This window comes from Macrotis lagotis, chromosome 2 (genome assembly GCF_037893015.1).
Source record: "Macrotis lagotis isolate mMagLag1 chromosome 2, bilby.v1.9.chrom.fasta, whole genome shotgun sequence".
Taxonomy (NCBI): Eukaryota; Metazoa; Chordata; class Mammalia; order Peramelemorphia; family Peramelidae; genus Macrotis; species Macrotis lagotis.
Window position 1 is genome coordinate 11,394,745 of NC_133659.1, and position 27,291 is coordinate 11,422,035.

Below are 27,291 nucleotides of genomic sequence, written 5' to 3' on the forward strand. Positions count from 1 at the left end.
GTTTATTGAGCAGGGCAGTGACATGACCAAAGGTATGTCACCTAAAAGAATATAAGATTTTGGAGCACAAGGATTGGCTCATCCTTGGTCCATGGATCCCCAGTAGTATAAATGATGCCTGGGTATACAGTTGGTGCTTAATAAAAATCTGATGAATTGAACTGAATCACCAGTTCTCTTTGCTTAAAGACAAAGCAGAGGGTTTGGCAAAAGCAATAAATTTCAGAGATATAAACCATAAATCTGGTCACCTTGAGATCTTGGGAAAAAAGTAAGGTGGGGGAAAACAGTGCTATTTGATTCAAGAAATGCTTATTAAGCTCCTACTGTGTATCAGGCGTTAGGTTAAAATGCTTTACAAATAATCTCTCCTTTGATATAGAACTGGATAGAGTTCAGGGGCTAAAGTTTGGAATGAGAAAGACCTGAGTTCAAATCCTACCTCTGACACTAAATAGGCAAATCACTTAAGCTTGCTTCTGGGTCTCAGTTTCTTCTTCTGTAAAATCAGGAGAATAATATCATCTCTTTTCCAAGAGTTGTTGTAAAGATAAAATGAGATCAAACTTGTAAATAAGATCAAACTTGCTGTATATTATTCACCAATAGATGAATGATTATTTTGTCCATAAGGGATGTAAAAACAAATAAAAAATATCATTAATCAAAGTCTAGGACATTTACTAAGAGACAGAACCACATAGAACTTTCAGGATGACTCAAATGTGTATCCTTTAGGTCACATCATCTCAGAGTCTCTAGCTTTAAGACAGGAAGACATAAATAGTAACAACAAAGATTTAGGGAGTAATATTGAAAAAATCTGATAAAGAAACCTCCTTCTACTACCAATATTATTCACATTTAAAGGAAAAGTGGGAGTCCTCTCATATACCCTTCTCACCCCGATGGAGAGATTACCGTTTCCCAGGTGATCCTATGGACCGGCCTGAATTGGATGCGATTCAGTACCACTGATCCTTGATCCTGCCAGTGCAATGTACAGAAGTTGGCCAACAAGTTGGGAAAGTCAGCTCTGATGTCACTTGGAGGAAGAGGCTTCACTAGTGATACAGATAAACAGAAAAGGGAGTTAGTCAGTGGCTCTAGGGATCACCACCAGGAGTAACTGAGGTGTAACCAAACCATGGAACTTGTTTCCCATGAGCACAATTTTCTTTTGGTGAAGTCCCATTTATGGTGAAAGAGAGAAAATGATGCAATTTGCTAGGCAACTTGCCCATAAACCTACTCTGGACTTTTACCAATTAGGCAATGACTACCATCAGTCCTGGTGATGATTTCATTTAACTCACTAATTTCACTGCTTTAGCAGATAACAGATTTGAATTCTCAAAGACCTGGGTTCAAACTTCCCTCTCATACAAATGGCATTCTGAATTCTGTCTAGATTCTCTAAGACTTTTTTTTAAAGCAAATCTTCATAGGCAGAGGGAATTTTCACATTGGGACTTCCCTATATTGATGAAATCATTGTTCTGGACTTTTTTTTTAATTTAAAGGCATTCATTCAATGAAATACAGATCATGCTGGGGAAATGACTTGTCAGGCTGGAAAGAACACAGAAGAGACAAAACAGGTGAAAAAAGAAAGAAGGGATGATACCAGAGACCAATACAAGGCTTTCAGTGGGTGAAGGGTTAGAAACAGAAAGAAGAGGCAGAGAAAGAAGTTTAGAGGTGGTGGCAGGGGTAAAGGATGAGTTGGGTCATGTGTACAGAGGGCAGGGTATCACCAAGGAAGATGAACAAGTGGAATAGAGCTATTTCCCCAAATCCCTTCTATTCCGCATGTGTCCTCAAGGGCTAAATGAAACAACTAGCTCTCATTTCCAAGATCCAGGGATTTTCTCACCCTCATCCAACAAACATTTAACAGACTGTAAGGTCCTTGAGGGCAGGGATTATTTAAGTTCTGTCTTTGTATGATTAAAAGTTTCTTGAATTGAATTAAAAACACCTACTAGATCTTCATCACATACAGAGACGAAAACAAAACTGTACCTGCCTTCAAGGAACTTGTATTCTTCGAGAGGGGAGTTAGCACATAGCCAAGTAGAGACGTGTTCATTGAAGAAGGGACTTGGGGGGCCAACAAGGCTTCCCAGGAGTGTCCTGCACAGGAGTGGAATGTTGCACAAAGTCTGGGCTTCCAAGAGATGAATCAGGAAGGCTTCCAGGCCCAAAGGAAATGGTCCATACCAAGCAATCCCACAAAAAATAATTGTTCTCTTTTTTTAATTCCTACTCTGCACAAGACCTAGAGCTTGCTGAAGAGGTAGACGGAGTAGCCTAGCCAGCCTCATCTCTTCAGAGGTTTCTTGTCCCATTGGGGCATGTATCTGGGAGGTGCAGGGAAAACCAGGGACAAAGGGGAACCTCAAGGGAATTGTGGACCAAAGACACCCACCTATGTCCATGAAGGAGAACACCAATGGAAGGGAAGAAGAATTGCCCAGGCTGTTCACAGCAACAACTTTGGCCGTGTAATTGGCTTCAGGAGAAGTTGGACTCAGGCTTATACCCAGATCCAAATCACCTTGATACACAGCACATTGTTTCTCCAAATTTAAATTGTCTGGTCCCGTCAACCTATGAAGAAGAAATAAATTAGTGCCTGTAAGATTCCTCATGGGAGGCAGAACCTCAGGGCAGGAGTTGAGAAAACTGGATTCTAATCCTTCCTCAGATATTTCCTTGCTGGGTGAGCTTGTATGACTCAGTTTCCTCATCTGTAAAATAAGGGGGATGGGCTAGGTGATCTCTGATCTCTTCCCACTTTACTCGCCAGTACTCGTTCTGTTGCTACTACCACCACCACCACTACTAATACTACAATTACTATTACTACCATTGCCGCAACAACAACTGCTGCTACTACTACTCCAATGAAGAAGCTGAACTCAGTGGTCTTGGAGATTTCATTTCTAGCTTTCTATCTATGATTCAGTAAACTAGATTAAAATCAAAAACACAACCCAAACAGAACTAACTCTGCCTCCCTTTCCACCTGGGAGGAGTGGGTCTGGTGTGAGATCCTGTCTGAGTAGGGTTCATCAGGAAAGGAACAAGAGAAGAAGACTTCCCTTTGAGAATATTCTTGTGTGGACAGGCAGTTGAGGTGGAGCAGTAGAAAGGAGGAACCCCAGTTCTGTCCCACATCACTGGGGAAGCTCAGAGACTACTGACTTCAGCCTCCTCATTTTATGTGGGAAAAGCATGAGATCTAATGGGGGAAAGAAACTGCATAAATGGAAAATTTGAACCCAGGTCTCCTAACTCCAGGATCAGTGTTCCTTTGAGAGGGTTCATTTTTGAGGAGGACCAATGACTTCATGGGTGATGTCTCCACTTGTTTGTGAATTGGATTTCAGTGAGGCAGTATTCCTTAGGAACTCCCCCAAACCCTTTCTGCTTGGTGATAAGGGAACTGGTCTAAGAGAGTCCCACTGGGGGCCCCAGACAAGGCTCGGGCTGCATTCCTCACCGAAGGGTGTGCTCAGTGTACAGGTGGGTGTCTCTTCCTTTATCCCAGCTGCAGACCACATTCCCGTGCTCTCCAAGCTGGCTACAGGAGAGGTTTTGGGGCTGCTCTGGAATGACTTTATGAACAAGAAGGCAAAGAAAAAACAGGCAGTTTAATGAGTATGGTAGCGTCTGAATCTGCCTGAAATGGTGATGCAAGTAGGCTGGTAACAATAGTTAACATTTATTGAGCCCTTACTGTGTACTGGGCCTGGGGCTAAGAACTTTCCAATTATTATCTCATTGTCTCTTCTCTCAAATTCCCCATCAATATTAGTTGGATAATATTCAGCTCAATAACATGCAATTATTAGACACCTAAAGATCAGGCATCCTTGGATCATCCAATGGAGATCAATGTCTGCTCTGGGACTTGCGGTCAGAGGACCCTGGATCTTGAACGGGACTGAGTCCAACCTGCTTGTTTTATAGTTAGTTGTTGAACTCGGTTGGAGGATGGGTTGGAGGGATTCCTAGAGAAGGCAATGACTGGGATGGCATTCCAGGCTCCAGTCTAGTCTGGACAACTGTGGGAAAAAGATGTTTCCTGTAAAGGTGACGAGATGAAAGAGAACCGACACTCATCTATCACCTTCCTGAAAAGTTGAGTCACCCTCCTGCCCACTCGCTTCTTCCTCTTGTTCTAGAGGCATAAACATAAGTGTGTAAATTATTTTGTTTCTTGGTCCCTACCTTGATACTAAGAAAACCAGGAAAGCAGTCAGGTGTTCATTAAGCCTCTGCAGGTGCTTCCTGACGGGTGACGGGTAATGGGTTTGAAGGGCACGAAGCCACAACTCAGAGATCTGCTCTTAAAAGTCTCAAGCTATGGGTACAAGCCATAAGAATGCCTTTCCCCTCACTAGCAGGGCACAAAACTAGTGCTCACTAGCCCATGTGAAATTTGTGGGAGCATAAACTTGGGTCTGATATTATGTAGTGGGACATACCCTACCCTCACCCTAACCCACTCTTCATTTAAAAGGTGAAGAAACTGAGGTTTGAGAAAGTGACTTACCTGAAGTCCCACAGCCCGATTCAGGGGTCTTCTACCCCAGATAAAGTCCTCCTTCTCTATTCTCTGTCTCAAGGAAAGGGCTACTCTAGGAATGAGCTCTCTGGACTAAGTCATCTCATAGGTAACCCCATTCCTCTAGCTGATACTTTCTTAACTTCGAGTCTGAATTTATTGTTTATGTGTCAATATAATTGTTTACTTTTGTAATCCTCTGTATTTTATCTTGCATTGAGGAACATTTTTCTAAGAAGGGAAACCTAAGCTTCACCAGATGGGGGTCCATGGTTTAAAAGATAGTTAAGGGGGCGGCTAGGTGGTGTAGTGGATAAAGCACCAGCCTTGGAGTCAGGAGGACCTGGGTTCAAATCTGGTCTCAGACACTTAATAATTGCCTAGCTGTGTGGCCTTGGGCAAGCCACTTAACCCCATTTGCCTTGCAAAAAAAAAACCTAAAAAAAAAAAAAGATAGTTAAGAGCCCCTGGTCCGCTCTGGTCATAGATGGGGGCCATGAAGAAGGTGATGGCCCAGGGGCAGTCAGGTTCTGTTGAAAGAGCCTTACTCCAAATGGAGAGAGAAGTTCCAGTAAATGAAGCCATAGACACAAAAGGATCCTGAAAAGCTAAAAAGTCACAGCTTTCTCCTGTACTGACTCAAGGTCCTAAGAATGGACTTGGCGTTTCCCTCTGAAGAGACGACCCGCCAGTCACTGATCCTCCATGAAATCCAGAAAGATCAAGGGTCACTTGGATATAATCCAGACCAGAGGAGCTTTCATTGATAGAGCCCCCCCCCCCCCCCAATCCGAGGAAGGAGAGTTCAGCTTTGTGGTAAGAATACTCGGAATCCAACTGAATCCATGAAGGCCCATGGAACACTCTGTTTTAATGATGACATCATTGCCAATAGTCATTGTGAAAGAAAGGTTGACATGATCCCCCACCAAGGCGGGGAGCGACATGACTATGTTGAGAGAATTTAAATTCCCCGCCGGTCAAACTTTTACTAAGTGCTTCCACTATGCTGTCTTGGGGATACCTATAGAGACTAAAAACAAACCCTGCCCTCATGGAGCTTACAGTCTAATGGGGGAGACAATATGCAAATAAAGAGATCAAACAAGCTGTACATAGGAGAATTTGGAAATGATTACTAGAGGAAAAGTATTAGAATTAAGAGGGGTTGAAACAAGCTTCCTATAGAATATGAAATTTTAGTTGAGACAAAAGGGAAATGAGTCATTAGAATGGAGAAGGGAGAGTGTCCCAGACTTGGGAAGACAGACAGAGAGGATGCCTAGACCTGAGAGAGGGAGGGTCTTGCTAGTGAAACAGCCTTGGGACTAGGATCATTTTATAAAAGAGTATGTGGTGGGCATAAGGTTTAAGAGCACTGAGAAGGGAGGAGGAGGTCAGCTTCTGGAGGGCTTGGTACCAAACAGGAGTTAGTACTTGCTCATGGAGGCAATAGGGAACCACTGGAGTTTATTGAAGGGGTGGAGGGGGGGTAGGCTTTGACCTATGCTTTAGGAAAATCACTTTGGTGCTGAATGAGAGTTCAGGTGGGCTCAACAGCTTTTCCCAGAATCCTGGAGTGACTGTCCAGGTTCAGAGTATATTTGACCTCCACTTTTTCATTTCCTCCTGGGTGCTAATCTTGTACTCATCCAGTCCCCACATCCTATGTCTGTATGATGAACCTCTCCCTGCAAGAGCCCATGACTTGCCCCGTGAGTCAGCCTGCTGGAAGTCCATCATGGTAAAAAAGCTATGGTAATGGAGAATGGGAGATGGTTGGGTGGATACAGATTGGTATGTGGGCAAGAACCTTTGGCTTCTTTTAAGACTCAGCTAGAACAATAGCTTTGGGGGGGGTTGTTTGTTTTAACACGAGAGCAAAGAATTGGATCCCAGGGGAGTGACCATCAGTTTGTGAATGGCTGGACATATTCTGGCACCTAAACATTATTGTATCTTAAGAAATGATGAAACAAAAACCAAAGATTATTACCTTCATTTTTTAAAAATAAATTATCTTAGGTACCAAATATTTTTGCTATCTCATATTCTATTTCTTCCTCAAGGAAATTTCCTTTTTCTCTCGACATTCAATTTTGATCAATGCTTCGCATGGAAACAATGTAAAGATTATCAGACTGCTTTCTGGGGGGGGAAGGGGTAGGGAAAAGAGGGTGGGGGGAAATTGTAAAATTCAAAACCTTACAAAAATGATAAATAGAAACTACAACTATTGCATATGATTGGAAAACAAATAAAACATTTATATTTAAAAAAAGAAATGATGAAGGGGGTGGTTTCAGAGAAACCTGGGAAGACTTGGATGCCCTGATGCAGAGGGAAATAAGCAGAACCAGGAGAACTGTTTATAAAACAACAGTTTTGCAAAGGTGAACATTTGACAGACTTATGAACTCAGATCAAGGAAGTCACCAACAATATCAAAGTACTGTTGATAAAGCAGGTTTCCTGTCAAAGAGGGAGAATAAAATGAATGAGACATGCATGAAAATATGAAAATGCATTTTGTTTGGCTATGCCCAATTATTCTAAGGATTTGGCTTATCTTTTTTTTCTTTTTCAATGGGAAGAAGAGAAAATAAGTGTTTGTTTCTTGGAAACATGGTAAAATTTTAAAGGAAAGGGGCCACCTAAAAACACAGAGGATAGAATAACAACCAGTCCTAAAGTCAGGAGGACCTGAGTTTAAATCTGGCCCCAGACACTTAGTAATGTGTGACCCTGGACAAGTCACTTAATCCTGAAAAAAAAGGAAAAAGTTAAGAAATATAGGAGGAAGAAGAAGAGAAGAGGAAGAGGAAGACTCAAGACTCATCTTTTGTAGAAGGTCTTTGCCTGTGGCCTCAGCTTCTACTACCTTCCTAACTAAGGTCACTTTCCATCTACCCTGTCTGTATCTTGTTTGTACCTATTTCTGTGCATCTCATCTCCAGTGAACCACGGATGAGTTTTGCCCCTTTATTTATTTTTATATCATCAGCTCTTAGCTCAGTTTCTAGAAAATAATAAACACTTAATAATTGCTTGGTGATCAATTTGCCACTGGCAGTCAACCTCCAACAATACTATAAGACAGCTAGGGTGGCAAAGGAGGGACCAAGAAGAAAGTGGTTGGAATTCTAAAGAGAGGAGAGAAGCCATAGGTAGAAAGCTTCAGAGGTAGAAAAATGGTCTTAGAGTCAGGATAACATGGGTCAGGGCCTGCCTTCAACACTACTGGCTACATGACCCTGAAAAGGAACTTTCAATCCTCCCAGCTACTCTCAGAAGCTGTAAAACTACTGCCAACTCGCATCACTCCCTGCAGTGTCTTCCTTGAGAGTCCATGACATCAGTACAATCTGGTTCTGTCCTGTCAACCTCACTCAAAGCAGCAGAAAACCTTACAATCTACAGGTAAATCATGGTGGACCAGTTAGAGATCGCTCATAGATTTAGAACTGGACTAGACTGGAGCCGTGATGCTGTGCCATTCCTCATTTGAAAGATGAGGCAACTTGTCCTAGCAAGCCAACACATTCCAGCAACCATTGCTTAATCGTTCATATCCTGGCGAGTTTCTGGACTAAGCCACCTCCTTCCCTAGTCATGTTCCCCCATCTCTACCGGCTTCCCCTTTGAAAGGGATTATTATTATTGTTATTGTTATTATTATACTTATTTAAGGCAATGGGGTTCAGTGACTTGCCCAAGGTCACACAGTTAGGCAATTATCAAGTGTCTGAGGCTGGATTTGAACTCAGGTCTATCTGCTGTGCCACCTAGCTGCCTTTGAAAGGGATTCTTAACTGGGGTCCTAGAACATTTTTCTAGATCTCTATCTATCTCTGTGTACATGTTAAACTTGATATTCTAACATTCTCAATAGTGGGATCCATGAAAAGCAGTTTTCTCTTATTTCAATCTTTGTTTATCCCAATTAAAGGGATGAAAGTCCCCAAGACTGCCAGGATGAAAAGTCTGCTTACTGCCAACAGAGATGTCAGCCCCGCATACTTGGCTCTCCAGATGGCCGCCACATGAGACCTTGCACATAAACACAGTTGTTCCCAGATGGAGATTGGAAACTTGAATGCTGAGCGAGTGGCTCTTCAGGGAGTTCACTCGGATCCGATTTTGGTAGAAGGTTAACTTTTGAAAATCAGAAGTGCGTGAACAGCCTTGTTTGGAATTCAATAGGCATGAAATATTGACCACGGAGCCCAGCAAAATCGTCCGGGCGGGACTCACTGTTACGTTTCCCTTCTTGCAAACATCTGCAATGAGAAACAAGGACATTCCAGGGACTGGTTTTCTGAAAAATGACAGATACGGTCACTGACAAAGCTTGGTGACATCATTCCACTGACATCCTAGAAGCACCTTGAGATGCCAACCCATTCTATGCCACTTTTTCAGTGTGATACAATGAAAACAAATATTTACAAACAATGGGAATCAGGCTAAATTAATAGAACCCTTAAAAACATCGATAATAATAAATAGTCCCTTCATGGAAAAACATGGTAAATCCCATTTTAGAGTCCTTTTAATTCAATACAATAGACAGTTTATTTCATGCAATATGTCATTCAAGTCTCCCAACAACTCTGTGATCTGGGACTAGATATTATAATCTCAATTTCCTAGGTATGAAAATGGGTATCTAGAGAGGAAGCAGAACAGGGTGGGTCCTTGCATGCTGAAAAGTTTAAGTGAGAAGTGGGCATGAAACCATGTGTGTATCAATGACAATGTAAATCCCTAGAGAGCTGGGACTTCTTCTAACACCATGCTTATATAATGACTGGCATACAGTGGGTGCTTAAAAATGCTTCCTGATTGACTTGAGGACCAGCCTAAGTCATTGCCAGTGCCTACAAGATGGCTCTTTTAGCCATAGATGCCTTCTAAACTCCTCTATTAGTTATTTAGGCATTGGAACTTGGATCATTTGGGTGCAACCCACAGAGTAAAGACATATTGAAAAATTTTTTTTGGGGGGGGTTGCAAGGCAATGGAGTTAAGTGACTTGCCCAAGGTCACATAAGGTAATTATTACATGTCTGGGGTCGGATTTGAACTCAGGTCCTCTGACTCCAGGGCTGGTGCTCTATCCACTATGCCACTTATCTGCCACCCATATTGAAATATTAACTATAATAGTGATCACTATTTGATCTCCTGGCATCTGCTTCTGCCCTTATAATATTCTCATTCACAGCTCAATGACCTATGCTTTAACAACCATCTACTAGAATATAGGTTTCTTGAAGAGAGCCCCCATAGGAGCTATAAAGGACCTTAGAAGCCATCAACTCCCTCATCTTACAAATGAAGAAACTGAGGCAAAGGTGAAGTTATCTGCCCCTAGTCTAGAACTAGAAAGTCTGAGCAAGCCTTGTGCCCTAGCCTCTGCACTGAGAAAGGCAAAAGACAGTCCCTGGTCTCAAGGAGCTCCCAGACTAACCTGTGTAGATAACTGGGTACAAATGGCGTAGGTGGTCCCAAAAGTCTTAGTGCAGTTTTAAGTCTTTCTGGTCTGAGACTGCATGAAGACTTTTGGGACAGCCCTTCTCCTTTGGGAAATTGGATATAGGCATCAAAAGTAAGGACAAGCACTAAAGGGGTCTTGCAAAAGGCTTCTTATGCTGGGTCAGATTTTAGCTGGAAGGAAGCAGAGGAAGTTAGCACTAATAACAAGGAAGGGGCTCCGGCACGAGGGACAATCATTGAAAATGAAGGGTTGGGAGCTGGAGGTCTGAGGTACAACCATTGGGGTTGATGTCATTGGTTTTCAGAGTATGTGGGGGGGGTGAGAGTGGGGGGTTGTCTAAGTAAAAATAAAAAGTCTGGAAAGGTAAGAAAGGGCTTTAAAAGCCTAAGCATTTTGTATTTACTCCTAGAGGCAATAAGGAGCCACTTATTGGAGTTTATGAACCTGAGGGAAGACTTGATTTAATTTTTTGCTTTAGGAAAATCACTTTGGTGCTTGAATGGAAGATGGACTGAGTGTGTGTGTATGTGTATGTGTGGGAGACTGGAGGCTGGCAGATCAATTCATGGCTTTTGCAATAGTCAAGGTGTGAGGTAAAGAGATTGTATCAGGAGGGTGGCAATGTCAGAGGAAAGAAGGGGCAAATTCAAGAGATAGTACAAAGATAAAATCGACAGGTCAGGGCAACAAATTGGATATGAGGATGGTATGAGAGAGGGCAATGAAAAAAAGTATTTCTGATTTCTATATTTATTAAACCACCACATTATCTGTCCTGATGGGTTGGAGAATCCACTAGCTTGCTCAGAATCAAGGAGATCCCTCATAATAAGAAAACAAAATAAGCACCATTATTTCCTCAGTGTAGCTGAATTCACTTGGAGGCTACCTGTCAGTTATCCTCGTCCACACTAAGGAAGTGATTTTATTGGTAAGAATACTTCTCCCTCACTCTTGATCCTGCCCTGTCTGTCTGTCTGTCTGTCTGGCTCTCTCTCTCTCTCCCCGCCCCCACTTTGGTAGCCTATCTTCAGGAGGAACTATGGTCAAAAAATTATCACCAGGTGGTCAACTCTCTAGAGTTCATGAGTACCTCAAACTCTGGACCCATAGTCGGGTCCTCTGACGAGATCTTTGGGTCTAGTTTTTTTCATCTTGGAACAGAAGGTCAGATCCTTTAAGAATTGGGGTACCCTCCACACTGAGATGAAGATGCATCAATACAGGATCACATTACATACAAAGGATAAGCTCATCCAACTTCTCTGGATTCCTCCACATTTCAGACTCATTCCTCCCCTTGAGACTACTTTCCATTTCTAGATTAGATTGTTGTAGTTGTCTGCATATTGTTTCCTCTTAGTTTAGAATGGACGATTCTTGAGGGCAGGAGTTTTTTCCCCTGGCAGAGAGCAAGCTCTTAATATTAACCCACAATTACTGTTGAGAAGTGAGTATTTCTTTTATTTAATAAACAATTATTATATTAGGACAAAGATTTTTCCCTTTTTCTATATCCTCATGAGCCAACTAATGTGGGAACTCTCTCTTAAGGATTTACCCAGGCCAAGATCTAATCATACAGTAAAAGAAATTCTACACAACCACAGATAGACAATAAAAACTAATCAATTGAGATTGAAGGCAAAGGAGGAGCATGACGAATGAACACCACTAAGAACAAATTGGATTAGCAAATTATACCTTAGACCAAGGAGTTTCTGAGTATTTTCCATAATATCCTTACCTATTTCTGCCTTCATTAACAGCCATGTGATGAAAAAAATGAGGGTCACTGAATAAACTCCAATCACACATGCCATGAAAGGTAGGTGGATTCTGGGGTCTTTTCACCTTTGTGAAGACAAAAACAAAATCAACAAATTACATTTATTTTTTAGAAAAGTAACTATCTGCTCCCAATTTGTAAAAGATAAGTAGTTATATTTTATGCAGATCTCCCTAATTCAGTAACTTAAGATCGTTTAGGACAGTTAAAACTTTTTTTTTATTCACCAAATTTTGCTGAAGCTTTTTATTTTTATTTTTTAATTTTTTTTAATTTTGGTTTTTGCAAAGTAATGGGATTAAGTGACTTGCACAAGATCACTCAGTTAAGTAATTATTAAGTGTCCTAGGTCACATTTGAACTCAGGTCCTCCTGACTCCAGGTTGGGTGCTCTATCCACTATGTCACCTAGCTGCTTCTATTGGAGCTTTTTAAGACTTGAATTGTACTTTAGCAGCTCTTGAAGAAAAAAAATCACAAAATCTGAGACAGAAGCATCCTCAGTGGCCACTGAACCCAATCTCAGATTTGGAAAAGACTTCCCTCCACAACATACAAGAGGGGAAGTCATCCATCCAGCCTTTGCTTGAATATTCCAAGGATAAGAAACTCATTCTCTCCCAAGATGGAGCACAGAGAAAGTGACAAAAGTTGGAAGGAATACAGCTTATTAGAATGCAGAATGTGAGTCCTAGAAGGGACCTAGGAACCTTGGAGAGCACAGGATGTTCCAACTGGAAGGTCGCTTAAAATATATTCAGTCAGAGCTGGAAGATGTCTTAGACTGTTCTGTTTGGCGGAACAGAACCTGTGAAAGCTAGAGGGGACTTTAGAACCAACAGAAGGTTTGCTCCAGTGTTGGGAGCCAGGGTCTCTAAGCTGCTTGACACAGTCGCAGCAAGAAGACTCAACGCGGCCACACCACCTGATGGAACAACATTTCCTTCTCCAATATATATATAGGAATTCCATACATACCAATATTTATAGGTCTATTCCTGATTGCAATACTTACTCATCCTAATAGTGGAATGACTATAAAGGAAGGATTCCAGAGAAATTTCCTGAATAAAACAGATCGTAAACTCTGTCCAAATTTAACAGGACTGCTGCCTCTCCCTGAGGCATACAAAAGGCTTCAACATTATGAAATCTCTGGAAAACCCAACACTGGGAATTCCAAGGAGATGTCAGAATATGTACAGGGAAAACAGATACAAGATGGGTCAGATAGAATTCCAGGGAAATTAACAGTTTTGCCCCCCTTATCATACACAGGAATATATGATAAAGATGGTGAAAGAAGAGTTAGTATAGGTGACCAATATGTGAACTCTAACAGCCTTAGTTTATTGGGAAAGAATAAAAAAGTCATAGAAACCATGGCGTCTACTAACAAGGGTCTGAAAGGAAAATTGGTTATTGAAGGAGTCAATGGATGGGTGGACAAACATAACTGCCCTGTCAGTTGTCAAGGGAGTATATTGAAAAATATTACATATGAGGCACAAAAACATAAAAGCATTCCATTAAATGAATTATATCAAAAATTATTATCAAGAAAGTTCTGCTTAATTAATAACTTTACTATGCAGCAACAAACTAAGCAACAGACAGGTTGAGGTCATCATGGTCTGAGCAGGGACAAGAAAATTAACTACATGATTGATAATCACACTTGTAACCACTACATGATCAAACTTGTAACCATATGAACTATATGATTGATAATGAAAATTGTACACTTTTGTAACCAAGGAAATGATCTCAGCTTACTTGCTTGATGCATACATGATTCTGAGACTATCAAAATAAATCCAAGCAGCTGACAGTCAGTCAACCTGCTCCTGCCTTTCCCCCTCTGTTGACTCAACTCATTTCACCGACTCTATCCCTCCTGTCAGGTTCCAAGGACCCCCTCACTCCAGAAGAAGTCTTAGGAGGTAGAATACTAGAGTTGGATGAGAGCTTAGAACATGGGATATTAGAACCCAGTTAGAGCAATGGAAAGGCCACTGGAATGGAACATGGACCACATGGGGAGGAAAGGCCTTTAGAACACAGAATGAAAAACTGGGAGAGACATTAGAGCCTGGGATGTGAGAACAGAGAAGGTAGGTGTTCCCTCCTTCCTCCCAGCTTGTGCCCAACACCTAGTACAACAACTGCTATTTGGTTATCCATGTGCATATCTCACATCTCCCGCTAAGTTGCAGAACTCTTCCTTCTTCATTATGAAACCACCTTCTATCACCCTCTCTTGACCGAGAGAAGCAAAACTTGAGTCACCGTCTGTGTTCATACAATCCCATAGGCAGAAACTGGCCCATTTGTTGATAAAATGGAAAATTACAACAACAATAGACATTCAGGATAAATCAAAACTCACTGAAATGGCAATCCCCTTGGAAAACCCAGTGAAGGGATAAATACAAGAAACAAAAGCATGAAGGCTTCTAGGATGTACCCAAGGAGCATCCCTAGGGCTAGAGATTTAAAGTTGGAAGAGACATTGGCCATCAAGTCCAATGCCAGAAGATCTTACAGGTAGGGAATCTAGAGAGTCAAATGAGAAGTCATAGACATGTGGCTGGAAGGGACTTCAGAGGTCATCTCATTCATTCTTCTCCCTTTATAGGAAAGCAGAGGTCAGAGATAGAAAGTGAAGGGATTTGAATCCTGGGCCTCTGACCTCAAGTTCCCATTGCTCTGCACTAAGAAAGATGAATTGACATGCTCAAATACAAACAGACAAGAAGTAGCAGCAGAGATGGGACACCAACCTAGTTCCTTCGTCTCCAAAACTAATGGACAGCAAAAGAAAACAAAATGATTTCTCTTTGGATAGTACTCTGAGGTCAGAACCAGCAAGAGAAGCCCAGGATTGCAGAATTTAGAGCTAAGGGATGAAGAAGGAAGTCTCAGAGAAGGAAAATAGCTTAATCATCACCGGTTCAGGAAGGTCTTGATAGTATCTCCCTGTTTTGGCCTGGAACACTAACCCATTTGCAGTTAGGCTCACCCACATGGCTCATAACATATTAGAATCATTTCCCTCTAGAAAGTGATTTTAAGGGGCAGCTAGGTGACTCAGTAGATAGAGCACCAGCCCTAGGGTCAGGAGGACTCAAATCTGTCCCTAGCTGTGTGATCTTGGGCAAGTCACGCTTAACCCCATTGTCTTAAATAAATAAAATTTTTTTTAAAAAAGAAAGTGATTTTAAATGCAACTTTAAAGTTGCTAATTATCTCCAGGGTCTCTCTGAATCCTCTTCCCCAAAAATGTTAAGAAAAGTATAAATACTTTCATATGATACAGGATTTTTAAAATATGATGGTTTATAATTTAAACTTAGATAAGATATAGAATAAAATTTGATCAGGACAGGGGAGGTGCCTGGCTCCTCTTACAAACTAATAAAGGCCATGTTGAAAAAGATTTCCCCAATCAATAATAATCAGAGAAATACAAATCAAAAAAAGTCTGAGGGACACTTTTGTCTAGTCAGATTGGCTAAGATAGAAAGATGTATGTGGACAAGGACAAGGTCTGCTGGACATTTGCCAGGGTTGTTACCACTTGGCCCAACTTTCTTAGAAAGCACCAGGAAATAACCTAACCAGTGGTACCTGCTGGACAACGTTGATGCTTTTCAGTCTGATGATGGCAAGGCATGCCTCGAAGTTGTTTTGATTTTGGTTTTGGATTAGTAACAATTAAGAAATCTTTGTCAAGTTGTCATAAGTAGTTTATTTTTTTCCCTTGAAGGATTTAAGGGATCTGTCCAGGGTCAAACGTGTCAGAGACAAGATTTGAACCCAAGGTTTTCCAACTGTACCTATCAAGCCATGGCCTCTTTGAATGCCTAGATAGAAGACCAAATGAATGGAAAATCTTTTAAGCCATTAAATAGATTTCAGTTATGATTAGGTAACATCACACTTCTCATCATTTTGGCTAAGGTCAAGGGAAGTCATGGCCTAGCTATTACTATATTCTATTCTATTTATTTTATTTTATTTTATTTTTTATTTTTTTTGGCAAGGCAATGGGATTAAGTGACTTGCCCAAGGCCACACAGCTAGGTAATTATTAAGTGTCTGATGTCAGATTTGAACTCAGGTCCTCCTGACTCCAGGGCCAGTGCTCTATCTACTGCGCCACCTAGCTGCCCCCTTATTTCTATATTTTATCAAAAGATTTGTATGTGGATATATCTCTATCTCTCTCATATTTTTGTCAACATCTCATATTTTTATAAATACTTGCATATATATACTCATGAATAAGTGAACAAATATACATTATATAACCATATATTTTATATCTTTACCAATTGATCATATTTTACATAAATATGATTGCGATTCAGTCTTAATTATATTTCTGACCTGAGGAAGAGTAAAGTTCAATATGGAAGTTTTAATGCTACCAGAGTGGTAGAAAGAATACAACCCTGTAATAATAGTAAACAGCAACAGCACCAACAGTTACCAACATTTAGAGAGAGCATTTAAAGGTTACAATTTACATAAGTTACATATTTAGTCCACAAAACTGTGCATGATCAATAATAGCTCACATTTTAAACTGCTTTATAATTCAGGGCAATAGGACCATACATTTAGAGTAAAAAAGGGATCCTTGGATATCATCAAAATTCAGCCCCTTCATTTTATGAACGAGAAAATTGAAATAGGGACTGGGAGGCTGCTTCTTGCCCAGCAGAAAGTCCTACCAGGAGAATAATTTATGAAATATTTTCCTCCCAAAGCCCTGTGAGAGAGGTAGGACATGGATCCATATCCCCATTTTACGGATGGGGCTCACTGAAGTCACGTCATCTGCCTAGTGGGATCACCCATGTTATTAGTAGCAGAGCCAAGGTCTCCATCGCAAGCACCGAGTTCTACCATCAACTCTCCTGGTCCTTAAAATCCATTTCCTGAAGATTCTGGCCTAAGGAGAAAAGAATGGGCTTCACTAATGAACAGGTGGGAGCAGAGAAATGAGTAAGGTTTTCTCTTTACTTGCCTCTAAAATGGCATCATTCCGTTACAGATTTCCAGCTTCTAACACCCATGGGATTTGGGAAAAGAAGACTATGCCACCAGTGGGATTCACCAGTTGGTCCTCCTTAGGATGTGGCTAAGGGACGGTAGCCAAGAAGGGTGGTTTGGAGACTTCCATCGAACCAAAGGTGTCAGCCATGGTGATGCCTGTACCCTGACTTGGCCTTTTTGAATAATGGGTCCAAACAGCCACTCCCCTTATGAGAAGTTCAGAGCCTTTTAGGACTTCAAGTAAATGGGGCATTTTCCAATAAAATGAAACTTTCCTACAGCTATAAACATCCTTCATGTAACCGGCCTTAAAGAGACAACCACCAAAAGTAGCTGTAGAGCGGAGGCTAGAGGTTCAAAGAGAAGCAGCCCAGTGACTCATCCCTCCAACTCATCAGGTTCCAGACAGGGCTCCCTGACTTGGTATCAGAGAGCTGTCATCCTCCTCACCTCTGCCAGGGCTGAAGCTGGCTCACCGTGATTGTTCTAAAGTATACCTTCCTTCAAAAGTCACAGGCTGGAAATGCTAGTTGGGTTCCTCCAGTAGCTTAACAGATTAAATGCATTGTTTTCTGCGATATTACATTTTTGCTGCTTTGAACTTTCTGGGTCTCAGTTTATTCATCCATAAAACGAGGATAATGTCACAAGTTACCTGCTTGGGATGTTGAGAAAAGGGCTTTCTAAACTGCTACATGATACTTGATCAGACATTGATTTTAGGGCTTTCTATAAACTAATATAAACTGATGACACAAAGACTAACATGAAATAGTTCCTGTCCTCAAGAAGCTCACATTCTCTCAGGGATGAGACAGAAATAATGCGACTTGTACAGAAATCATTACATGCAAAGGGAAGATTTGTATATAAGTAATTTCAGAGTCCCTTAATAATTAGTTTATTGACTGCCATTGCAGATTTTCACCTAAAGCCATAGAGTGGCAACAAGAATTTCCAGGTGCTTCCCTCAAAATCACCCCTCAAAGAAATAGTGCAGGATGATCATCACATCTCACCCATAGGTTCAGAAAGAGGTCAAAGGACTAACTCAGAGAAGAAGGATCCGAGGCAAAATTTAAAACCATTTCTTCCTGATTCCAAGTCTAAAGTTGTGGACACTGGACTGGTATGCAATATGTTGGATTGAGACTCCAATCTGACCTCAGACACTGAGCAGCTAGGGGACTCTGAGTCTCTCAGAATAAATGGTGATAACAATAATCCCTCTCCTAACCCCAAGGTTGTCATGAGACTCACACGATATAAAATGTATCAGGCAATTGAAAACCTGAAAGAAATATGTGTGTGTATATATATATATATATATTATACAAATATGTCTATATCCATATTCTTGTTATGTCACACAGTTTTTTTGAAAGGAGTAATTCACATTTTCCCAGGATTAGGTCCTAGCTCCCACTTTTCTATTTCTGTACTCCTGCTTAGGAGGAACAATGGACCCCACGGCCTTAGCAGAATCCTGGCCACCTCCCTTGAAACCCATGCCCTCAGGTATCTACGTGGATGGAGTCATGTCACTACGCTCCTTCCACAACTAAACAATCCTTGTGTTCGGTCCAGATCCTGCCCTCTGGGACTGGAGGTGGACGAACCTCAGAGACCCGGAAAATAAGAGGGGTTGCTCCATTCTGACTTGCTTTGTTCTCTCCACTAAGGAGGATGACAGACCAAAGATGACCAACAGAGGTGATACTCAGGACATGCCTTTGATGAAGGTAAGACAGTTGGCAGATCTGATGCCTGAACTTTGTTCATTTAGATTTGAAAATGCATGGAATGCAGAAAGGTACCACAGACTGGAGAAGAGCATGCATCCTCATTTCTCCCCACCCCCAAAAAGAGAAATGAGCAGAATCTGCAAACCCTAGACTAGAAAGCTTGACTTCAGTTTCTAGACAAGATAATAATTCCTAGCCTTATACAACACTTTAAATTTTACCAAACCTTTTGCATCCTGAGCTCTCTTCCACTCTAAGAAGTTGCTTCCCATGGCAGTAACCCTTCTCTAAGCTCATCATTTATATTGACTGAAGCTGTGGTTTCATGAGTTGAGGGTGTATTAGTAACCACAAAATATCAAGAGACCTAGGGTAACCCCAGCACCCCAGTGGAATCTCTGTAGGGGGGTCTATAGGATGAAACAGCCTAGAAGCATATCGGGCAGAAGCCAAAGTGGGGTCATGATGAGGATGCTACCATCTAGCTCCTTCTCCCCGCATCTCAGAGCTCTTCTCTGTTCCTTAGTGACTCTTCTAGAAATAGCTTCTACACCCCTCACCTCCATTTCCTCACTTCTCCCTTACAATCTCTCCTCCACCTGCCTGCCCACTCCTCTGTCTCATCTTCTGCCTTATCATCATCATTATCATCATCTGTGATCTCTTCTCTGGCTGAGGATAAACCAGCGTTCTTTCCCCAGTTCTCTTCGCTCTCCAAACTTTCAAGGGTTTCATCAGCTTCAAAGACTTCAGTGATCATTATTTTTACCTGTCTTGGCATCCAAAAGAGAACTCATTTTCTTCTTTCCAAAACTCATCTCTTCCTAACTTTCCCTACCCCAGGAAGGGATGGGGTGGGGGTGGGATGGAAGGCTATCAGCCAAAATGTTTAAAGCCAAACCTGAGTGAGGAAAGATGGTTTTATCTCATCTACTCAAGGTCTCGAGATCCTCTGTCTCCCCATCCCACCTTTTCTTGTCTTTCAATTTCCTCTACCTTAAAGAGATATTATTAACTTTCTCTCCTTGGCAGTCAAGAGCATCTGACTCCCCACCCCACCTTCTTCTTTCTTTCCCTCATAATTCCATAAAGGGCTTTTATTTTTACCAATGGACCCCACCTGCATGCAACTCTCCCTATCCCAACAGATGAAAGCATTCTATTAAAAAAAAATCAGAAGGGGCGGCTAGGTGGTGCAGTGGATAAAGCACTGGCCCTGGAGTCAGGAGTACCTGAGTTCAAATCTGATCTCAAACACTTAATAATTACCTAGCTGTGTGGCCTTGGGCAAGCCACTTAACCCCATTACCTTGCAAAAAAAAAAAAAATCAGCACACAAAATGGTTATTTTGGTAAGGATTTCACAACACCTCTCCAAAATGTCCCAGGGATTGTGAAACCAAGGTTCTAATAGTGGCTGCACATTCTCAAGGTGTTTTCAGTGAGACCCACAAGTTCAATTTCAGTCTCACCCACAAATTCCTTTTACTGAGGGCTTCTACTTCCTTTGTCATTCACTTCATTCACGAGATACTTACAATTAAGATGCTAATCTTTAAATAGCTTTTATTTTGTTCTTTGTCATGGGCTAAGTAAACATTTTAATTATTAAATTTAATCATAACCTAGTAAAGTTAAATATTAGTTATCTTAACCTCCATATGGGGTGGGATGAGGTGGAGATGGAGAGGGCAGTCTCTTTGTTTGACCAAAATAACAGATTAGACTGAATTGGAGCTATCATGAGATGGTACAGTAGAAAAGAAAATTTACTGTTACTTGGATAAGTCACTTCATCTCCTTGAGCTTCGGTTTCCTCATCAGTAAAAAGAGGTTAGTCTAGGGCAGGGTAGGTTCTAATCAAAGGGGTGCTGGAGTCAGTTCGTTTGGAGAGTCCATTATTAAACATTAATAGCACATCACTGCCCCACATTGGAGAGTCCATTATTAAACATTAATAGCACATCACTGCCCCACATTGGAGAGTCCATTATTAAACGTGTCACTGCTGATAAGGCCTCTCTCAACTCTAGTCCTATGATCCTGGAAAGAAACTTCTCAGGGGGCTCCTTTCTCTCCCAAGAAATTACCATCTTCTAGAATTTGGTCTATACTCTTTCTTTCACTCTGAGTGAATATTCTCTTTCTTCATTCCTGAGCTCAGTCAATATTGTTACTTCTCAATTGATATTCTATTTTTTCCAATTACTTGTTAAGAACATTTTTCAGCCTTCATCCACATGCATATGCATATTTTTAAGTTACATGATTTCCTTTCACCCTCCCTTCTCAGCCCCCTCCCCTCATCAGTGAACAGTGGCAAATATGTACATAGACATGTGTTTAATATGTTTACAGATTAGTCATTTTCAGTATGTGGAATTAGGATTAAGGGAAAAGAAAGAAAACTATGAGATAGGAAAGAAATTCATAAGAGAAATTTTTAAAAAGTGAATGTATTGGGACGGCTAGGTGGCGTAGTGGATAAAGCACCGCCCTGGAGTCAGGAGTACCTGGGTTCAAATCCGGTCTCAGACACTTCATAATGACCTAGCTGTGTGGCCTTGGGCAAACCACTTAACCCCATTTGCCTTGCAAAAAAAAAAAAGTGAATGCATTCATTCAGATTCTGAAGGGATTTTTTTGGTTTAGTTTGGATTTTCTTGCTCTGGATGGGGATAGCATTGTCCATAGCTGGTCTCCCAGGGTTGTCCTAGCTCTCTGAACTACTGAGAGGAGCAGCATCCATCAAGGCTGATTAACTCACAATGTTGCTGTTGCCCATGGGAGGTGGATGGCTTCCCTCAGGAGAGGTCTTCCAGCCAAGGCTGGAGGAATTGCTTAGGATGGATTCGAGTCATCCCCATTTGATGAAATAAACCCTACCTAAAGGGGCTTCCATTCTAATGGGGAAGGTCATCTTTATGTTTGTACTTGGATGTGTACCTATGAACACACAGGTATAGATGATCAGGCAAACACAAAGTAATAAATGCTAAGTAGCTTCAGACTGGGAGGGGGGGGTCAAGAAAAGCTTCTCACAGAAAATGGGCCCAAGCAGCATCTTCAAAGAAGAGGACTCCAAAGCAGAGGCAAGGGGAGACTGGATTCCAGCATGGGGGAAGATTGGAGCGCCATGGAGCTCCTTCCAGCTTAAAAATTCTGTGATTCTAGGACTGAATCCATTCCACCCCATCACTGTCCGCACTGTTCTGCTTTACTGTTTTTCTTTGTTAAAAGAGGGTTCAATACTAAGGGAAGGGGGTGGGGGAAGAGGTACTTTCAGAAATTACTTATTTCCCAAGAAAAGGCATGACTAAACCTTATTTTTTTTAAAAAATGAAATCTCTTTTGTGTGAACTGATGCTGAGCCAGATGAGCAGAACCACAAAAACACTGTACACCCTAACAGCAACACGGGGGGCAATGGTCAACCTGGATGGACTCACTCATTCCATCAGTGCAACAATCAGGGACAATTTGGGACTGTCTGCGATGGAGAATCCTGTCTGTATCCAGAGAAAGAACTGTGGAGTTTGAAGACCAAGGACTATTCCATTTAATTTAGGAAAAAACCTGCTATCTTATGTCTGATCCTGCTATCTCTTCTACTTTATGTTTCTTCCTCAAGGATATGATTTCTCTCTCAACACATTCAGCTGAGATCAATGTATAACATGGAACCAATGTGAAGACTAACAGAATGCCTTCTGTGGGGGGTGGGGGTGGGGGGGCGGGAAGCAAGAATAGAAAAATTGTAAAACTCAAAATTAATAAAATCTTTCTAAAGAAAAAAATGAAATCCTTCAATTGCATCATTCTTCTAGTTCTCAAACTCCTCTCATCTGACTCTTTGCCAGGCCTCATTAGCTCCAGTCAGACAAACAATAGTTCTTTCCACACAGTAGGTGTGCTGGTAAATATTTGTGATTTGGAATGAATTTTGTACATGAGTTGGTGTGCCTGGTAAATATTTAACAACCAGCTATGACGAGGGAGGGGTAAGAAAGTAACCAGTATACTTTTAGATTTAGTCCACATTATTCACATTTTCTCCCATCATTTTCTTAATCCCAAACAATCAATAAATAATCAACCAAGCCCAGATTTGTAGGGTTTGCCGATTTCTGAGGTCCAAATTGTTCATACTAAAAATTGAATGATAGCTCTCGAATTGGTTAATACACCCCTAACTCTCCACAAATTTCCCTTTCCTCATTCACCTTCTATTATTTGAAACTAATAGGTTCATTTCTTTGTTTGCTTTTATTTCTTTTTTGTTTTTGCAAAGCAATGGGGTTAAGTAACTTGCCCAAGGTCACACAGCTAAGTAAATTCAGGTCTTTCTGACTCCAGGACTGGTACTCTATCTACTGGGTCCATCCAAGCTGCTCCCAGAACTAATGTTCTGCCCACCAAAATCCTACCCATCTTTTCAGGTTTAACTCATGTCCCCCAACCATTTCAGGATACAGCTATCTGTATCTGGCCACCGGACCCAGATGACTCTGAGGAGAAAGTGAGGCTGGTGACTTAGCACAGGCCTCCCCCCGCCCAGTCCAATTCATGTGCTTGTCATGGCATCACCTCCCTGGTATCATCCTCCTCTTCAAGAATGCAGGACGAACATCAACAATTCCCTAGTCAAGGCTGGACAGGAAGCCAGAAGTCACCTAATGAAGTCCCTTCTTTCCACCTGTGAGAAGGCTGTGCTCACAGGATCTTGTGTAAGTCTCACAGCTCCAAGGTTAGGTGGAGCTCCCAGCTCCAGACTTTCCAGACCAGCTTTGTCCACTGTTGTTCATTTGTATAGATTTAATTTTGCAGGTGCTTGTCTCCCCTTTTACTCCCCCCCCCAAATAGTCTGAGGACAAATACCTATCTTCAGCTAAAGCCCCATAGTGCTTAGCACTCTGTTCTGCTCCTTATAGGTACTCAGCAAAACTACTTGAACATGATTTGAAGTTATTCTAGTACTAAGGGCAAACTTTCCAAGCTGTGGCTACCCTGGGTTACTGCCCACAGGATGTGGGTGTTACAAAAAAAAAAAAAAAAACCTGATCAAGTATGAGGCAGGACATTTCCTGGCACCATATATATATATATATGTACAAATATTATATTAAAACTTGTATAAGACTCACATTAAGATTCATCTCCTAAAAACTGTTATCTTATTGTCTGATCGTGCTATCTCTTATACTTTATGTTTCTTCCTTAAAGGATAGGATTTGTCTCTCATCACACTCAATTTAGATCAATGTATACCATGGAAGTAATGGAAAGATTGTCAAATTGCCTTCTGTGGGGGGGTGGGGTGGGGGAGGGAAGTAAGAGTGGGGGAAAAATATAAAACTCAAAATAAATAAAATCTTTATAATTCAAAAAAATTCATCCCTTTGTACCCCATTGTATGGGGTACCCTAGGCAGCTGCTTCTATTATCTCACCCTAGTCCAGAATCTGTCAAATACATAAGTAGGCAGGGAAGTTTAGCTAATAGAAATCCCAGGCTCTCGAAGGGAAAGGAATTGACTGAAATGAGACCCCACCATATGATCCAGTTGAAGGAACTGGAGAGGTTCCCGTAGAGAAGGAAAGATTTAGACAAGGCACGTTCCCGACTGTTTAGAGGGCTGTCACTCAGAAGACTAACCTGTTGGTCCCTTTGGCTTCTGTTGGAGGAATCAAGAACAAGAGGTGGGAGTTGGAAAGAGGCAAAATGAAGCTTGGGGTCAGGGAAAATCTTCCTCGAACATGGGCACTCCATAAGTGGAATGGACTGCCTGGAGTGGCGAGGGATGGCTCCTCATTAGAGGGCTTCAGGCAGAGGCTGGATAACCAGACTAGAGTTTAGTGTACTCAACTGAGAGTTTTCTTTGGCGGGTATGGTTTGGATTAGATGGACACCAAAGAACCATCCACCTAAGAAATTGTGATTCTGTGTAGGCTTCATTATATCTCCATTTAGATCTAAGCATGAATTTTCAGGAAACCAAATATGTAGAAGATTTGTAAGCAGTCTTAATAACTGTTGCTAAATATTGTGAAGACAAATCCCACTTCTGCTACTTAATGGTCACATAAAGGCAGCTAAGGTAGCACAGTGGATAGAATGCTGAAATGGAGAGTCAGGAAGATCTGAGTTCAAATTTGATCTCAGACATGAGCTGTGTGACTAATCATTTAACTTGTCTGCCTCAGTTTCCTTATCTGTAAAATGGGGATATTATTTGTAAAGCGCTTTGTAAAACTTAATGCTCTAGAAAGGCAAACTATTATTATTGATTCATATTTGAGCAAATCACTTCCCCTTTTCTGGGGGGTTTATCTGCAAAATGAAGAGGCTGGATGGCTACCCTTTAAGATTCTCTCCAAACTTGGATAGACCCCTTTCTGATCTTAAAAAATAAATAATTTGTCAGAGATCAAGGGTATTACTGTAGGGGAACCTTTGAAATCCCCTCAATGTACCACAAAGAAGTGACATAACCATACAAAAGTATAAATGCCCCTATTCATTTTCTTAAAAGAAGAGTTAGAAATGACAATGTCTCTTATTTCCTTTGTCTATATGATAATGGTGGATGATCTTCTAGGTTTAAATGAAGTTGGGGGAGAAGAAGATGATCCTTAAAGATCTTAGATTTTATTGATTTTTCAGGTGTTTTCTGGCAAAGACAACCAGTGGAATACATTGTTTCTTGATATGGGGAAATGAGGATCCCATATATTTGCCTCTTATAGGCAAGAGTAGAGAGTTCTGGTTAGAAGGAATCTCGGAGGCCATGCAGTCTACTCTCCCTAATTTGCAGAGGAGAAAGAGAGACCAGGGAAGGTCAAAAGACTTGTCCAGGGTCACAAAAATCAGTCAATGACGAAGCTGGGGTTGGACCCAGGGTCTGTAACTGCAAGTCCATTGTAAACCCCGGCAGCCAAAGCTCCAGTGCACCAGAGACACTAAGTCAGACTGGGTTCTCAGACTCTATTCCCGTAGCGAAGGGAACCTTTGTGGAGATGGGCCAAAGAAAAACAGTTGGCTTACTCTGATTATCTAGTTTCACCAGAGGAAATTCTTTGAGTCTGAGTAGGCTTCCTTTCAATGAAGGGTTCCTCAACCTGGGGTTAACCAGCCCTCAGCACTGCCTGGCTCTTAATCGATGCCAGTGGGCTTGCCAACGGTCTCCAAATCAATTTTTTGGCACCTGGGCCATAGAATTGGTTTCCTTTTGCAATCTGTCATACTCGATCATTGAAAGGCCTTCTGAGAAGGAGCTGGCCCCAGCCTCAGCCGAGGAGAGTGAAGCAGCCCTGGCCTCAGTGCAGGGAGGACCCCGGTTCCTCCCTCTCAGGTGGGTCCCATTCTCCATGGGCAGCGTTCTCAAAGCCAGTCCAAGTTTGTGGGAGACAGGCCCACCGGGAGCTGGGCGCCCCTGCCCCCCTTCGCAGCTCGTGCGCCCCATCTCTCCCACACAGGACTCCCTCCCTCCTTCCACGCTTTCCTACCCCCCGACACCCAGACTTCCGAGCCACTGAAGCGGGGTGATCCCAGCCCTCCTCTGGTCTTCGGACCAATCCCCAAAGAATGCTGGCACCCCAGGGCCGGGGAAGGCAACAGCCATTTCCCCACTCGGCTGCCAGACTTCCTCTCCTCCACGCCCGACAAGGGGAGAAAGGGCATGTGCCAGGAAAGCCTGACCGCCCCCCGCCCCGCGGCCGCCTTCCTGGGCCTCCAAATTCCAGTTTGGGAAAGGACCGCGCACCCCCTTCTCTTCATCCAGGAACCCCCGCCGTACCCACTGCGGCCCCCCAAGCAGCCCCCCACCTCGGCCCGAGCTCACTCACCCCGGGGGCCGCGCGTGGCCGCTCGGGTCCTGTCCGCGGCCCGCACCCCGCAGCAGCCGGGGGGCGGGCGCCAGCTCTGGGGGGGCAGCCCCGATCCCCGGGCCTGGCCGTCCCCGCCCGGCGGCCGGACTTCCCCCGAAGCCCGAGTCGGGCAGGCGCCCCGCGGCGGGGGATGGCAGGGGCGGGCCCCGGGGCGAGGTGGGTGGGGGTGCGAACGCGGCGGGCGGGCCCCGGGCCCCCGGCCCCCCGGCCCCCCGCAGGGCCCCTCCGGGAGCCCAGAAGCGCCGCGGGGCCGGCCCTCCCCTCCCCTCCCCTCCCGGGCCGGGGCCGCCGTCTCAGCCCTGCCTGCCGGGGGGACCCCGACTGCCTCCGGGCCCGGCCCCAGCGGCCCCAGGCCGGGCTGGCTCCGGGGCTTGGGAGGCGGCGCCCCTGGACCCTCAGTCCGTGCAGGCGGCCCCACAGGCCGGCCGGCTCAGGCCAGCCTCCGCCTTCCACTCGGCAGGGTCCCCCTTCTTACAGAGAAGCCCTAGGGGCGGCTAGGTGGCCCAGTGGACAGAGCGCCGGCCCTGGAGCCAGGGGCCCGAGCGCAAGTCCGGCCTCACGCACTTCATAATGACCTAGCCGTGTGGCCTTGGGCAAGTCACGTCGCCCCATTGCCTTAAAAAATATATTAAAAAACCTCTAACCCGAAGGCTGAATGATTTTCAAATCTGGAAATGAAAGTGAGTCCAAATCCTGCCGTGTGGCCTTGGGCAAGTCCGGGGCCTCAGTTT

General features: G+C 42.9%; 1 protein-coding gene across 1 annotated transcript in view; it reads right to left on the reverse strand.

Annotated features, from left to right (window-relative positions):
• The window catches only part of IL12RB2 (interleukin 12 receptor subunit beta 2), an 81,532-nt gene extending 54,971 nt beyond the window's left edge, over positions 1-26,561 (reverse strand). Inside the window, exons 1-6 of the mRNA XM_074221224.1 lie at positions 26,519-26,561; positions 11,824-11,930; positions 8,569-8,856; positions 3,509-3,623; positions 2,432-2,613; positions 922-1,064 (exon numbers count right to left, since the gene is read on the reverse strand). Of these exons, the coding sequence (XP_074077325.1) occupies positions 922-1,064; positions 2,432-2,613; positions 3,509-3,623; positions 8,569-8,856; positions 11,824-11,899 (804 nt within the window). The 5' untranslated portion in view covers positions 11,900-11,930; positions 26,519-26,561. The remainder of the gene's footprint in view (positions 1-921; positions 1,065-2,431; positions 2,614-3,508; positions 3,624-8,568; positions 8,857-11,823; positions 11,931-26,518) is intronic.
• Positions 26,562-27,291: the final 730 nt, after the last annotated feature.